At 38.0% G+C, this 17,540-nt stretch overlaps 1 protein-coding gene across 2 annotated transcripts in view; it reads right to left on the reverse strand.

The window, feature by feature from the left end:
- Positions 1–3,381: 3,381 nt before the first annotated feature.
- LOC145772716 (receptor-interacting serine/threonine-protein kinase 2-like) overlaps positions 3,382–17,540 on the reverse strand; it is a 35,684-nt gene continuing 21,525 nt past the window's right edge. For both annotated transcript variants that reach the window (XM_082584590.1, XM_082584588.1), the window contains exons 3-10: positions 16,020–16,169; positions 15,159–15,307; positions 14,744–14,793; positions 11,461–11,598; positions 7,640–7,728; positions 7,010–7,144; positions 3,844–4,015; positions 3,382–3,555 (exon numbers count right to left, since the gene is read on the reverse strand). In XM_082584590.1, coding sequence (XP_082440716.1) covers positions 3,395–3,555; positions 3,844–4,015; positions 7,010–7,144; positions 7,640–7,728; positions 11,461–11,598; positions 14,744–14,793; positions 15,159–15,307; positions 16,020–16,169 — 1,044 coding nt within the window. In that variant the 3' untranslated portion in view covers positions 3,382–3,394. The remainder of the gene's footprint in view (positions 3,556–3,843; positions 4,016–7,009; positions 7,145–7,639; positions 7,729–11,460; positions 11,599–14,743; positions 14,794–15,158; positions 15,308–16,019; positions 16,170–17,540) is intronic.

The following is a 17,540-nucleotide window of genomic DNA, read 5'->3' on the forward strand; positions in this document are numbered from 1 at the left end:
TATACAGTAACAATATTGGCTTAAAATTGATCACCTTATTTCTATAAACCTGCGCCATTTCTTTTATATGATACTCCAGTCTCTTCAAAAACAATCATTCTAAAGTAAAAAGGAAGGAAATAAAATGTCTAATGTACATTGTGACTTGAAACTGGTTTAATAGCAATTTCAATCATCACTAGATTCTCTATGTACTAATCAATCAATTGTTTCGAACTGTCATACGCTGCTTTCGCCTTGTAACGCTGTTCTTGCCCGCTCGGACCAACATCGCTCCGCTTTCAATGCATTGATCAACACGATCCCCTGATCAATTCTACCCCAATTTTCTATTTTTACCGGAAATGTAGCCTATCAGTGCCTCTGGTTTTGATCGCTAGCCTCCCCGACCCAGCTGGGCGAACCTGCCTCAACGTCTTTTTTTATTACAGTATATTGATTCATCGAGCCTCTGCTCCACATTTTTATTGAATATTCGTCTGCCACGAGAGCCAAATTATCCTTAAATGGTTCGACTCTCTTCCTCGTGGGAGACCCCAATTTTATCCGCTTTGCCTACTGGCAGACCGGGTATAAGAGTCAAAGTACCTGCGCGAGGACGCGTGAAGGAGACGTGGGCGCTGCCCGGCGGTCAATTACTGCCGGTTCCAGCGTCCACACGCGACGGGTCGCCCGGCCCGTCGCAGGGCTTCATTCTGGGCTATGCAGAAAGAGCCTGTCTCCCTGGCCCGCTCCGCCATTCTAAATTTGCGGACGGGCCATATAGTGTTTCGATCCACACTCTCCCTCCACAGGTACCTCGACTCCCCAGCCTGGCCCCCGCGACCTAAGCTGGTGGACTTAACCCTCTGGGTGCATCGTCACCCCATAAATCACGCCGCTCCCCGCCGCCGCGGGGTGTGACAGGCCGGTTTCTGAAAGTCTTCGACCTGGCTATGTTTGTTTGTACTCTCTCACCGTGTCAATCTTTTGTACCGTGAGCTACTGATGCGAATAAAACAGTTCAACACTAGTGGTGCGATACTGACGAGCCCAGCCTCATGGGCGAAACACGGTGTCTATCGCTGTCAATTCTTGCTACAAATCGGCTGCCGAGAAACTTGGTAGCTTATTACAAGATTTTTAATTGATTGATTTACACAGAAAACTGTTTTTGTGGGTTTGACCCTTCACGACGTGGATCGTTACGTTGTCGACGTGTGGAGGCTTTGTGTGCATTGATGACTCCTGTAAGGCGCGGCCAACACAGGGTTAGCCTACTCATGTTGGAAGGGCTATGGATGAGATGCCAGACTAAAAACTGTCCAAACCCGACGCCATGAATACGTGGGTTTGACACCTGTCAATGTGGCGTATTTCTTCTTCCGTCACATTATAGGTTATATCGAACAAACATAAGCGCATTTCATCGTAAAACAAAAGTAAAAAAGGTAACAAAATGTAATTAAGAAGTTGCTTGATTGAAGCGAATACTTAACAAGCAATAATTTTTTGTTGAAGAGTAGGATTGATAAGATACAAAGAAACTGTAGGACCAAATCAAACAGAAATTGATTATAACTACATTTACCAACAAGCTCAGACGACGGGAAGAGCGTAGGTACAAATTATCGCATAAAAGAAATAGCAGCAAAGCTATCCCAGGTTTTCAAACCCACACCTCTTCAGAATAAATCAGCCGCTATACTGAGAAGACAATAACTAACAACTAAACTGGTTTCACTGAGCCGTCAAAGAATTAAATATTGACGTAATTTTCGCAAGATACTAAAACAAGGAGGTGAAATAGAGCAAGGGATAAAGTCAAATTCCGGTGATTAAATACGCTGAAAATTGACGGAGACTGATCGCCAGGGGTTTACTTCAATAACATGACAAGTTCGTTTGGTGTAAAATAACTAAACTACCACAAGACGTTACTCTAAACTATCACAAGACGTTACTTAAGAGATTGGTTCAGGTAATGACCACCTCTCTAGCATGGTAGAATACTAGACACTAGACAGGTAATCATTACCTGAACGACTCCCGTGAAGAAGTCAGTCGTGATTAAGTGACGAAACGTCGGAATAAAAGTGAATTATCATTTGAAACACCTTGTGATAGTTTGGCTTAGTTTACACCAGAAAAGCGTATCATGGTACTGCATAAGCGATTGATTATCAAGGAAACAAATAACGCGTGGTTGAAGCATGTGCCCACCAGTCAGAGCTATCAACTCATTTGACTAGTTTACCTCGCAATACGGGAAACAAGAGGCGTTAAATCGTACAGATCAGTGGTTCCCAACCTGGGAGTAATTTGCCTGTTTTTGGGGGGTAACGAGACTCGATTTAGAAACAGTGAAGCAAGTGAAGGTTGTGAACTTTATAAAAGCTAAGGAATTGAACAGTCTTTTCAAGGAACTGTGCAAGAAGATGGTAGAAAGATACGAAGCATTACTGTACCACACAGAAGTACGATGGCTGTCTCGTAGCACATAGATAACCCGCCTGGTCGAACTTCGTGAGGCTGTCCATGTATTTCTGATAGAAAAGAAGTCCGACTTGGCTGAATACTTCTCAAACCAACAGTGGATTTCTCATCTGGCTGATATCTTTGGTGATATGGACAAAGGCAATATTTTAATTCAAGGCAAGAATGCAATTGTGATCGACATCAAAGTAGCCGTAGCAGCACTTATCGCAAAGGTTAAATTGTGGAACAAGCTAGTTGGAAGAGGCACAGTGGCGCAGTTTCAGACGCTTGACATGTACCTCGAAAGCAATGGACTTGATTTGACAGCGGTGTTGAACGGCGAGGACATAGCTGACCACTTAGGCCAGCTAGCCAAGAAGATGGACAACTACTTTCCGAATTTGGACACGGCTAGTCGCAAATGGTGCACTTGATTTCAAGGGAAAAGGCTTGGAACTCTTCTGGTCTAGCAGACTCCAGGACGCACCAACATTAGCGACACAGACATTAAATATCCTGACATCTTTTTTAACAACGCATCGCTGTGAACAAGGATTTTCAACAGTCTTGGGAATGAAAACAAAGAAGCGCAATCGCCTGATGGATGTCGAAAGCGACCCAAGAATCGCCATCAGTAGGCTACCACAAAGCCCAGGATCACAAAGCTGGCAGCTGAAGTCCAGGCCCAACTTTCGGATTGAATGTTTACCACGCATTTTTATCTTGTATTCAGTATTGTATTGCATTTTGATTGTCATAGTTAGCCCTTTGAAATACTTAGCAATAAACATTTTTGTTTTTGAAAATTGATCGTGGGGGTAATTAGCTCACTTCAAGGTGGAGTTTAGGGTAACAGCCAAAAAAAGGTTGGGAACCACTGGTACAGATACATAGAAAAAAAAAAAACAGACAAGAGCTTCTCTTCAAAATTAGCCTTTTACAAACTGAGCCTTTCTTGTCGATTTGGCATAAGAAACTCCCACACATCGACGGCAACTTTTTGCTGTTTCAAACTCTTGGCCATTTCTCGCACCGATGCCCTAGCTCCACCATTCGCCTTCTTCCATTCGCAAAACATCGCGATTTTACACTGAGCACCTACGAGGAAGGAAATTTAGAAAATAAATAAAACGAAAACAAAAATACTGCAATCGTCAAAAAAACAAAACAAAAAACAGTACAAACAAATAGATTTTGAATTGAGACTGTTCTTGTGAGTTTAACCCACGCCATTTTACAGGCAACCATCCGTCGAGCTCTCGCAATATACCAAAAGAAATTATGGAAAATCAGAGGTTAGCAGAAGTTGAGGTTTCAAAATGGGGTGGCTGGTTATACAATACATATTGGTAGGAACAATACCCAAGTCTAAACAGCATCACTTACTTTTCCTGTTATCCCCTTTAATGTTTTCAACAACTTGAGGTGTGAGACCAAGTCTATGAGCAAGTACTTCCCATCCATCGGTGTAGTGCAAGTTCGATCCAAGTTTGACACAGTGTTCATCAGTTAAACGTTGGTGTCCGCCGACTGAAGCTTCATCACCTATTGGCGACCCCTTCAGGAAATAGAATGGCAATAAAATTTTGTCTCGTGTCATCCGATTCAGACTTATATAAGGAGTGAGGGTGGCAAGGCTAGCAATATATCGTCGAAGGGTGACAGATTTCTTTCCACTTTGCTTTTACTACAGTATATCTAAAGAAGGTAAAGCCGCTGAAAAATGGTAGGAAAACGATTAATTGCAGGAATACTTATCTTCAGTCTGAAAAAAACAAATTTGAATCTCAACACTGGCAGATTAACATACTTGGAGAACACAAAGGTTTTTACACCACGGCCACAAACCTGGTCGCATGGACTGACAGTGCCAAGGCTTTCTTTGTTGAAGAATATTGTTATCGGCTAAAATACTCGAGACATTGCGCACAAAATTTGATAAGTGCTGTCTATGTTCGGAAGGGAACCAGCAATTTGGAAAGCTCTTTTAGTATTCAGCATAGCGAAAGTGTAATAGCTGAGGGAGGCTAGTGATGCCCAAGCATTGTTTTATTCGCAGTGCCTGGCAACGAGCGTTTCCTAGGCCTCAACCAAAGAATCAAGTTTATTTCGACACAGCTCTATATCCACAGTAATGCACAAATAGAAGAAAATATAATATATTACTTTTATTGATACAAAAGTTACACCACGGAGGCACCCAAAAAACCATACATTTATTTAAATCAAGGTTCCCCTCACATGGAATATTTTACTGGGTACTGTATAACAAATATGGAAAAAGTACAATAAGTACAAAAAAAAACAAATAACAACAAGAAAAACTAGTCGTATACAATAGTAAGGCAATGATAATAGAAAATCTAAAAAATGGAACACTTAAATGGATCAAAAAAGTTAGCATTAATAATTTGATATGAGTTGGTTTCTATGTTCTTTTTGAATGATGAGAACGACAACATTGTGATGTGCTTTGAGATGTTATTGCACAAAGTTGTTCCAGCATATTTTACGCATTTTTTTCTTCTTCTAGAATTGGAATTTATTTGTTGAAAGTACATAAACTAATTCTTAGCACTTCTGGTTGAGTACTTGTGAATGTCTGTGTTTGACATTTGCCCAAAATTTGACATACAATATACCAATCTGGGTAGCTGTAAAAAAGATGAACAATCACTATGGTAGAAAGGTAGTAGTAGGGAGCATAGGCGCCGGGTTTTAAAAAATGCCGAGGGGGGGCAAACTTTCTAGCCGACTGATTGCTTACATTCAAAATGCTGGCTCAGCACAATCATGCTACTTCTCCATTTTTGCTAGATTTACAAAGCTCCATTTTGTTGTGTAGTTTCTACACGGAGTGAAGCAATCGATGTATGGTTTTCAAAGTAAAATAGATTGAAAAGTTTTCCATGGCTCTCGTTAGACTGCGCTCGGTATTTAGTTACAGAATATGCAGTGTCATTTTCAGTAACACTCTTTAGCCAATCCAGTAAATTCTCATATTCACGTAAAAAGGCGTCGATTGCGCCAAGCTTCAAAACCCACCTAATTGGGCGCAATGGTCGTAGTGATGAGTGATGGCCACTTGCGTCATTGCTCAACTGAAAGTTACGGAATTGTACCAATCGCTTTGGGGATGCAAGTACTAAATTCACAACACTTTGAAGTACAGCCAGAGCACTTCTACCATTGTGACTATAGTTCAACATGTCCTGTAGACTACAATTAAATTTATCTGGTGTCCAGCGCAGTACACGTGCACCATAGAAGGAATGTCAAGCTTGAAACGTGCTTGTAGGCCATTGAAACGGCCATTCATATTAGCAGCTCCATCGTATGCTTGACCACGACAACGAGTTAAATCCAGACCAGCGGCAATTATGGCGGAACGTATAACCTGATTGAAGGTGGCAGCATCTGTACGATCGGTTTGAACCATACCAAGTGGGCATTCTACAATGTTTAATTAGTCGTCAACATAACGAACACACAGAGAGATTTGTTCCCAACAAGAAATGTCTTGCGTTTCATCAGCCATTACTTTAAAAATCCACTCAATAACCGAGCGATTCCGTTTCATGTTTCTCAAAGTCGAATCAGATACAATTTTTGATGTTTCTGGGGCCTCTGCGTCTACCAGTCTAGCTTCACTGCATTCCCTGTGTGCGGTACTAATATCATGCTTTTTTAATGCATCTTTCCCTTTTTTCCATTTTCTGAAACCTTCGATCCAAACCTTCTGTTGTCCTGAAGACAAAACAGATTTTGTCCGTGACGAGACTTTGTTGTGATTCACAGCCCATTTGCACGATGTGCAATAAGCTATTCCTTTCACGGAGTCGAAGGTTATCCAAGGATATTCCTTTTCCCATGAACGCTGGTACTTTCGACCTTTAGACTGAACATTCAACCCACTCTCTCCCAATTCGGACGAAGTGGTAGCTTTCTCACTTTCCCTTTGCTTTCTTCCCACACATCTTCACTTGGTTGATGTTCACTACTGCCGCTACTTTGTTTAGCAACAAAATGAAAACATTGATGTTTGTTTGCGTCTATCTGCCATTGTATAATGTATATCGCCAAGCTTTATAATGCAGGCTACTTCGAATTATATGCTGGTCACTTTGAACTTTAGCTCGTAATACGCGTAGATACTAAACTGAGCAAACAGCACCTCGTTATTGACACTCCCAAGAAAAAACAAAGAAGAAGAAATCAAAAAAAAAGTTTTTCAACCATTGTTACTATGTTTCAACGGCACCATGCTGGCGTTTATCAGCTACCGTACTTCTGTTTCTTTTGTTGCCTTAGGAGCAGCGCTCTTGTTGCAACAAGTAGATCTTTTAATTGAGATCGATCCGCAATGAAGGTCAAACTAACGCAAATCTGAACTTAGAAACATTTGATTTTGGATTTTTTTTTTAAATAATTTGCGGGGAGGCAGCCACCCCGAGCTAAATTCACGGGGGGGGGGGGGCGCCGCCCCCTCGGAGTCGGCGCCTATGGTAGGGAGGGTCTATGAATTGCGCCTTCGTGATTAAATGATACTCACAACAAGATGTTGGGGGTCTTGTGCCTCGTCTGGGATAGGAACAGCACCAATGAGGTTGTTATTACGTAAAGCGTCAGCCAAGTTGATTTGATATTCCGCTGATGACGTTTCTAATAATAACCTGTCTTGCTTCTCCTGAATAAGAAAAAAATTTTACTGTCAAATACAATTCCAATCAGAAGAACTGGGAAGCCATTGTAAACCAGCAGAGGCTTTACATCATTTCCAGAGTTATCAAACTTTTACCCATCAGCACCGTCACCAAAGCCGACAATCACTTCTTTTTTAATTGCAGAAATAGTTTTATCGAGATTGCTTTAAAAAGTAACACAAAATTTTTCTTTTGCATATTAGCAGCTTATGCCTTAATTTAGCCGGAATGGCCCGTTTCGGTGAATCCGATCCCTTAACGAGGGATTTTTTCAATTTTTTTTCAAATTATCGGGTACCGTAGCCTAATTATCATTGCCGTTTTAGGGTTAGGGGTTTGGGGTTAGGGGTTAGAGGTTAGGAACTCACCGAATAGTAGCAGACCCTAATTTAGCTACATTCATTAATGTGTTACAACGTGTCAACTTAAACAATTGTGACGTTATCAATTCCAGTGCACATAGCGGTAAGAACACATACCAAGAGATTGTGTTTGGCACGGTAGACCGCCTCGTCCATTTCTGCATCCGATGTTGCCAGACGTAATGCATTCAACACCTCCTTTATTTCTATGATAACCAAAGCATCGTGTTAACATTGAAATAGTCCAGATAATGGCACCAACTGATATGTTACAACTAGCAATCATTATTTAACAGCATAAGTACAAGTTACTAGTGATGCAAGCCGCGACGCGCCGCGTACGCGGCCGCTTTTGACTTTTTCGCCGCGTGCCGCGCCGCGCCGCGTGGAAGGTTGAAATGACAAAGCCGCGCCGCGCCGCTTGCCGCGTAAACTTTCAAGAAATTAATTTTTCGTAAACGTAAACTTTCAAGAAATTAAACTTTCGTAAACGTAAACTTTCAACTTTTCAAGAATCAGCTATGAAACTTCAAATTTAAATTGGAAACACGGATCAGTTATTTTTCCCTTCGGAAACCCTAAGATGGAAAGCTATGCAAATGCAAATTGCAAATGGCTTGCAGTTGACAGGGTTTTAGGGCTTGCTTGTCAGGGAAGCTGTACGAATGTTTTTGGTTAGTAGCCTAGCTGATAAGCTCAGTTACCAGGCTATAGGCCTAGCGCAACTACCGCATTATTTACTATATCAGTTAGCCCAGTGAGTTCAGGCTATAAGTTTTACTCTTGTGTGTGTAGTTCATATAGCCACTGGCATTATAATTGCATTATTGCTTACAAAAAGTGTTCAAAAGTCCTGATACTGGATCCAGGAACATTCTATTTGTCTTAGTTTGTATTATGTCTTAGAACTTAGATGCATTGCTGATAAGAGAATATGATCTGGTTAGCCTGGCCAATTAGTGCACAACTGTATTGGTACTAGGTTACCAGTTATATGCCATGGATGCTTTTTCCTACAATTGACTTTCTAAACAATAACTCGTTAAAATATTTTTTTTTAATTTTGTAATTTGCGGTGTGCGGTGCGGTGCAGTGTCAAAGTTCCAGATAAATTGCGGTGTGCGGTGCGGTGCGCGGATAGATGAGTCAGTTGCGGTGCGGTGTGCGGATAAAAATTTTGGGTTCGCTGCATCTCTACAAGTTACTGCTCAGTTACGTAAGCAAAGAAGAGTGTTAAGCTGTTTTCTTAAAAGTTAAATATTCGACTGCGCGGTTACGACGTGAGAGCAAAAAGCAGCCAATAGTCGAAAGGTTGTTGGTTCGACACCTATCCAGAGTACACCACTGGGTATCGGAATAGCGGCCAACTTGGAAAAGCCGTTTCGGTGCGAACGTTCAGCCCTGGTTTTAGTAGATAGACAATGTAAATATATACAATACATTAGCTGTTTTTGGTAATTCTGCCTTACCTCGATTACAGGTTATGAGTATATAATTAACAAACACTTAGAAAGTCACATGCACAATCGCAGACTATACCAGCCTATGGCGCAAACAAACAGCTTCGTAAAAATCCCAAATGCCTGAAAGCGGTTCAAATTCCAACAGCACAGTCAGGGTTGAGAAAAACCCGGGTTTTTTTAAAAAAACCAGGGTTGGAAAAAATCATGATTTTTTTAAAAAAATCAAAAAAATCGGATTTTTTTGATTTAAATCGGATTTTTTTGATTTAAATCAGATTTTTTTGATTTTTTTTAGATAAAAAAGCGTCGAGTCTACTTGGGGGAAGAGATCATTTTAGTAAGACAGCAGAATCAGTTTTAACCCCTTGATTGATTGAAAGGCTTTGCTTTGCAAGTGTTTAATCATTTTTATTATCATATTGTAGGCTAGCCTGTCTATTGCACATATTTTTAAGTAGGTGTGATATGTTGCTTTATACTAAATCACAATTGTGCATATCGAGATTAAGGTGAGTCTCAGACTGTCATCTCACTACACTAAGATCTTTCCTTACGTTTGAGCGCAAAACTCCCATCGTGACGTCACATTGCATGACAACATCTGTGTTGAATAAAAAGGAAAAATTCGCGCTAAAGTTTATGGCTCTACAAAATATCAATAGCTGTGGAATGGTAACATGTTTTTGAAAAAAGAAAGAAACACATTTTGCAAAATACTTCTATGATCTAAAAAGTACCAATCTTTTAAAACGGTTTTTAACCTGGACAGGCATTTTAAAAAAGGTCTAATAAAAATTAATCTGTGCCGTGTCTTTTAGCTCAAACTCTCACATTTGAAAACCCTGAGCCTCAATGCAGAATAGTGCAGCTTACCCTCTTTTGTATTAAAATGCTGAAACAATTTTTTGTCTGAGTTGAAATGCACAACTGAAACTCCGTATTATACTTAATTATCAGTATCTTAAATCACAGCTATACTTTGAGCTATTACATTGCTGCAACTTCAGACCAAGGCTCATCCTTTCTCATAAATGACAAGAGCAGTCACCCTGGCCATGTGCAATTATTCCCGCCTACTAACGTTATTGTCCTTAACATCACAGATATATTATGATAGTACCATCCTTACTAAGTCACAGATCATTTTTCTGAATCGTTGATTGTATTTTTTTTTACCTAAAAAGCTCTAGCCTAATATACTATGTTGGAGCTGGTATACAAGTCCCAAGTGTGAACTGCCAAGTAAACTAAGTTGCCTTTCAAAACACGCATAGCCTATAGCCTTATGTATTTAAATATAACTTTTGTATTACAAAGAAGCAGTAAAACGTTTGTTGATGTATTTATTTTTATTTTAGCAAATAAAAAATCATTTGATTTTTTTAATTGATTTTTTTGATTTTTATTGTTTGATTTAAATCATGATTTAAATCAATGATTTAAATCATTTGATTTAAATCAGCCAACCCTGAAAAAAACCCAACCCGCCCGGGTTTTTTTTTTTTAAAAGATGCAAAAAAAGGTAGATTCATGCTTATTTCACCTCAAAACTACTTTTTTTACGAATGAAGTGCCTTTCACTCACACTCACAGTACATGCTTGCATAACTCAATAAAATAATACACTAGGGCAGTTGTTGCTTGAATGTTGCATCATCCATTAATTTCAAGATCAAGTTGGATGTTGCATCATCCACTGATTTCTATACCAAGTTGATGCTACCGTGGTAGAAATCACATTATTGCATCATTTGCTTTAGATTTGAAGGCAAGGAGCATTTATGTCATCATGTTTAAACATTTTTTATCATTTATATATATATTATATATAGTAATGGATGAGCAATTGAGCGATCGCGTGGCCAATGGCCATTTAGGCAAATGCTCTGAAACAGCCATGCGTTAGAATCCAGAATCTGCAATTGGTAAATAGCCTCCTAAATTGCATTTAACATCATATATACAGACTACAGTAGAGTAGTACTTTCACCAGTTTAACTATAAGGCCTTCTTGCATAAATGAGTTTTAATGTAGTTATACACAAAGTGGCATTACTTGATTTTTGTGTACTGTATCATACAATATCCACTGCGTTTTCAGTTTATTCTTGGAAATTTACTTCACAATCACATCCTTAAGTCCTAATTTAAAGTTTGTTTTAAGTGCCTTGTAGTGTTTTTGTTCATTTTTTTAATTTTCTAATAATAACTGGACAAATATGATACTCTGGGTTTTTTATGTTTTTTTTGGGGTTTTTTTTAAAGTGTTTTTTTTGCTTTTAAAAACCCACCCGGTTTTTTTTGGGTCGGGTAAAATGCCGACAACCCTGAGCACAGTGCTCCTGAGTCCTGCATCACATCTGCTCTGAATGCTGCAATTAAAGACTAGCTTACACAGTCCCACGAAAAAAAGGGAAAATCAATGACAGATAAGTCTAAAACTGAAAAGAATCCAAAAAAATTTCGCTTAACCACCTGAGAACGGGGGACGGTTGTCTGGTTCTTTAGATCTTCCCATGGTGATCAAATCTTGCATTTGTTGATTTTCAATTCCTGTCATGTCCATTCTGTGATTGCTCGAGGTGAATACACGTATTTGATCCACAGAAAACCCTGTATTAAATTGGTAATGTTACAAGACTTGACCACAATAGCTCTCTTTTCATATAGGGAAATTAACCTCATCTCGTAACTGTGAGGAATAGTGAAAGGCCAAGTTTTCAAAAAATCACTACACGTCATTATGACACGCGACCCGATTGCCGCAAATCAATGTTTAATTAAACCCGAATGCCGCACGTACAAATATTTCATGTATCCGATGTTTTGGTTATTTTGTTTAGAGGTATCGCTTACGTTGTTTCTAATCGACGCGAATCGCAGTTTGCTGGTCGGTGTCAGAATAAAATAAGTCGATGTTCGCGCGTTTGGTCGCTTACACGTTTTTCTAGACTCTTCTTAGGGTGAAGTTTGTTTGGCAAGTAATATTTTTTGTTTTTTTTGTCAGAAATACTGTACAAGTGTACATTAAACTGATACCCGGTTGCATCACAAGTCTTTCAATGTAATGTCTACTATTTAGTAGTACTATTTATTCAACACAATACAAGACCAACAGAAGAGCACAAGTCCACGACTAAATTTTTCAAGCTTCATTTTAAAATTGTAGTATGAAGTTTCTCTTGGAAAATTCTCAAGGAAACGATCTAGTGGTCTCTCGTTCGGCTTCTGGCACGCTTGTCGACTGCAGAGTAGTTTGTAACCAGCTAACATCCTTTTGTAGTGGACTTTTTTAGCCTTTTGCACTTTTTTGGTACCACCAATGTGCATTGTATGCCATGGCCTTTAATGTTACGGTTAGCTATGTCACATTTTGTGAGCAATTTTTAAAAGGCCTACTTTTGTTTTCTTGATCTGTTCAACAGTACAGGACTGTATTGTTTGTTGAAGTAACTAACAGTTCGGGAAACTTGTTGTAGTTGTTTTAGTTTTGTTATGTATAGCATTTAAATTTTATTATTCGACATCAGTTTGATTAATTATATAGCACATCAATTTTCAGTCGTAGGCTTGCCATTTTTTAGAAATGCAAATCCGGGACGCGTATTGAAAACTGCAAATGAACTTAATGTAGGCCTAATACAAAATTTAATGCAACTAATTAATTAAAATGGGCAAAATACCAATATATGTACTTTCACTCAACGAAAACAAAAGAACTCAGTAGCCTAACATTTATGAGCAAATGAATCAGGCCTAATAATATTTTTCTGTGCTAATCACTTTTTTCAAAAATGCAGTGTTCGATTTCACATTAAAATTCATAAAATTCACTGCATGTCAAATCAACATTAATTTTGCAAGTGAGGAGAGCTTTGACATTCTGTTCTAGCATTTGGCCTCAGTCATCAGTCCACATATTGTTCATAATTGAAAAAATTCGCTCAACTGGTGCTGATGTCCCAGGTAAACAAAGCACAAACTCGACATGTTCTTGAAAGTTTGGAACGGCTATGTTTTTATTGATAAAAGTTTGGAACAACTGGATTCACTTTTGTTAAAGAGATGTCGTTGCATTTTGCCACGATTCTTTCCTCTTACTTTCAGACATGTATTTCTTCACCAAAACGTTAATCGACAAGGAAGTCGATCATTTACTTCTGAAACATTTTGTTGGTATTTTTTGCAGATCCACTTGAGAAGGAATTGCTAAAATAGCTAACTCAAGAATTTTCTTTTGCAAATCTCACATTGAACGTTCCGGGACAAACTGGTTAACCGGGCGGAACAACGGGAGTCGGGACGTATGGCAAGCCTAGTGATACGTATGCTTGTGTTGTTTGATGTTCACCAAGGTAATCAATCGTTTTTGTGACATTACAATTTCACAAACGCAGCTGTGACGTAATAAAATCTAACTCACTAGCGTATTGTTAAACAACAATCAGCATTTTTTTAAATGAAACAACTCAGCCTAGCTTGAAAGGCGAAAACTTATTACGGTACTTTTATTGAGGCATATATATTAGTTGAATTTAGGCTAGCACGTTTTGGATTGAAACGTGAATTGAATCGATCGATTGTGAATTGAAACGAGAATAAATCTTAATTCTTGCTAAGCTCTAGAAGTTGACCACTAGGGTATTCCATTTTTGGGTCGACGCTTCAAGTTCTTTGCTCCCACCTTCCATGTGGTGTCTATTGGTGAAAAAACTGCAGGTGTAGCCTACAATTTTAGCCCAATATCTCAATTTTTAAGGGCTCCTTAATTAGAGATGGGCCATTTAGAATAGAGGATTCGAATCTTAAATAGAATTCGGTATGTACCTTTTTTTTTACGTCACAATTACGTTATTCATCATCCATGAAATGCGTGCAAGCAGCCCAACAAAAGCGTTACACAAGAACTGAGCACAAATACCCTGATTGGCATCCCAGTTGCCAATTTTGCACGCAGAACTGTGATAATACCTTGTTTACGATTTGGAGTTGCGAGTATTTGACCGGGATTTCGGCGCTTTCTGACCTGGAATTTCTTTGTTCAGCAATCTAATTGCGTTCAGTTGATGTAATTTTGCATTTTTTTGGCTAATTCTTGAGATTAAGTTGGTGTTGGGCGGAGGATACCAGTTATGATTCTACATGCTTCGTTTAGTTCAAAGTCAGTCACTGTAGTATGAATTGACCTGGACCATACTGGCACAGTATTCTGCAGTTGAATAGCATAGAGCCAGTGCTGTCTGTTGTCTGTGTGTGCTGATCTGCTCTCCAGTTTGAGTTTCCAAGCTTTTAATTTATTCTTAAGTTTTAGTAGATGTGTCTTATAAGTTATAGGATATGGTCTTATCCAGTGTTACGCCATATAAATATTATAATATATGTTAATGTGAATGTAAATAAAACCCAAAATGCTCTAACTTTACAACTAACAGTAAACGCGTGATTTAGCAAGTGTTTTATAAACTAAACTGTTTTCAGCTTAAATAAATCTTAGGTTATATAATATAGTTCTTTCAAAATTTAACATGAAAACTAATTTAGTTTTTAAAACTTTGGCTAAACTTCATGGTTAGTTTCTGCATTTCGGGCTCTGTTCTTCTTATTCATATCGAATCATCACGTATACATGGCTTATAAAATACACTAATGTTCTATTAACCTCATAAAAAAATGTTAAATCTAAACAATTGTATCAATACATCTGTCCATTGTGTTAAAATTTGAGAATATTTGTAAATTGCTTCCTGAAACCACTAACCTTCAAATGGCATTCGAGTTGTCAATACTTCCCAAACCATGGTAGCAAAACTAAAACATAAAAAAATGTTACAATTTAATTAAGTACCGGTAGTTGTGAAAGTACCAGCGACAATAGCGACATGTTAACCCAGAATTGGTAAATCCCACTGTAATTTATATACACTGCATAAAATTATTAAAGTCCATGCAGTGACCTTATATTAGTTTTAGTAAATGTTTTGAATTTCATTGCATTTTATGCGCTAATAAGATTTTCACTCCTTTGGTATTCGTTTTAAACTCACAACAAAATAAAATTACTACAAACAAAAACGAGTAGAAAAAAGTTATTACTTTGAACAGGTCTAATGTGTACAAGAATTATAAAAATGTGTGGCTTATTACAAGCGCAGTAGAATGCAAATTTTCTATACCTGAACACATCAGACTTCGATGATCGGGCCAGTCTATCGAAAAACTCTGGGGCACAGTAGCTAATTGTATAAACAGGAGAAGGGTCTGGGCCTTCCAGACGACGATTTTGAGTGTAAGTGGACAAGCGAGAGGCTCCGAAGTCGGAAATCTACAGCACCATAAAAGTACATCTGCTTACATAGAACTTATGCTGAAGCGCAGTCAACATTTAGTAGATAAACGAATGATTTCAAACAAACGTAGATAAATAGAGGTTTGGAAAACCATGATGGTCATTGGTCAATGTATATCTATTACATCAAGCACATAATCAATTAATCATCATTCAATGAATGCAACCCTCGTGGTTTCTCTCGAGGTGAATGGACGCCATGCAAAACAGAAACAACAAAACAACTAGGCTACTGTAAACAACATCAAAAAATAAGAAAGGCACACTTGCACACGTCATAATGGAAGTATCAGGCTGGAGCTTTGAGTTTATATAATTATGAAGTACATTGCCACAATGACAGATATTCAAAATCAAATGTTTGAATTCAAGCATTTTTTTTATAAAATTTAACTACACCCACCACATGACGATTATAATAAATACGACCAGTTCAAAAATATATTATACTATCATTAACGTTAAGAAAATACACAAATAAAACCAAGCAACAACACGGCATTTAATAACATAATACATTAAAGTCAACAGTCACCCCTTTACCAAAACTGTTAAGCAAATGCTTTAACAAACGTATATAATATATATCTCATGAGAAAATGTGAATTAATACGCAAAAAATGATAAATCCAGTAACAAAAAGTTTGCATTAAAATTTTTCCACCAGGAACCAAAGAGCCTACAGTACCTTTGCTTGCAAATTTTCGTCAAGTAATATGTTGGATGGCTTCAGATCACAATGTAACAATCTTTGGTCAGGGTAAATGGTATGTAGTTTTTTCATAGCATCACTTATATCATGCAGCATTCGATAAGACAGACATCGGGGTAAATGTATCTAAAATAGATTTTAACAAAAGAAATATTTTCATTCTATAAACATAAACACGCTATACTGGAAGTTGAATATACGTAATTTAGGGTGATTCTTAAATTTCTTTTTTTTTTAATTCAATGGGGCACCCTCTTGTATCGTGTCAATACCTGAAAAAATAATCCTGTCAAATTTTTAGGGCAATCGAAAGCATTTTTAAGGTTGCTACCGACTTTGAAAGCTGCACATAATACACAAATGGGTCAATTCCATGTCAACTCAACATGGTGTGCAAGCTCGACCCTCTTAGATTTTCTTGAAATTCACACTAAAGCTTCATATTGATGTATAATGAACACAAAAAAAACTTTCAGCTTATTATCTCAAGACGTTTAGAAATTACAGCCCTTCAAAGTCACCAAGGTCCCTCAAAATGCGTTCGCATGTAAATTTTCCTCCATGTTTGGGTCTTCATAACTTTTAATCTAAAGCATTCACAAAGCTGAAATTTGGTATTCTGATTAAGAAGCAGCCCTAGTTTTCATATCTACTACCAAAATTGCTAATTTCCAATTAGTTTTGGATACAGAACCTTTCAAAAATTGAAATTTTTTTACATTTGAAAATTTTTTATCAATTTTTGATGTCCGCTATCTCCCAAACCAATAGTCATTGAACTACCATTTTGCATAGCATTAATCTATACTAGTTGATAATTAACCCCCATAAGGCTGATACCAAACAAATGTGAAATTATTGAAGTTTAGAGGGTGTAAAGATGGTTCGGGCTACATCTTTGCACCCTCCAAACTTCAATAATTTCACATTTGTTTGGTTGAAGATGAGTCTCAAATTTCACATTTGTAGTTGAGATGAGAGAGACCATAGACCAACTGGCAAGGGCAAATGGAGTAAGATGGTATGGACATGTGATAAGGAGGGAGGAAGGAAGTTTTCTTAGAAAGGCACTAGATCTAAAGGTGGATGGGAAGAGGAAACGCGGTCGTCCAAGAAGAACGTGGAAACAACAAGTGAAGGATGAGTTTAAAAAAGTCGGACTGAAGGAGGAAGATGCAAGGGACAGGGTGAAATGGAGAAAAGGGATTAAGACAATTGTTGCGCGGAAACAATCGGCCACCCCCACTAGTGGGGAACAAACCGACGATGGATTATGATGATGTAGTTCTGTGACTATTGGTTTGGGAGATAGCGGACATCAAAACTTGATAATTTTTTTTCAAATATAAAAAATTTCAATTTTTGAAAGGTTCTATATCTAAAACTAATTTGAAATTAGCAATTTTGATGGTAGATATGAAAACTAGGGCTGCTTCTTAACCAGAATACCAAATTTCAGCTTTGTAAATGCTTTAGATTAAAAGTTATGAAGACCCA

The sequence above is a fragment of the Aplidium turbinatum genome, chromosome 6 (genome assembly GCF_918807975.1).
Source record: "Aplidium turbinatum chromosome 6, kaAplTurb1.1, whole genome shotgun sequence".
NCBI classification, from domain to species: Eukaryota; Metazoa; Chordata; class Ascidiacea; order Aplousobranchia; family Polyclinidae; genus Aplidium; species Aplidium turbinatum.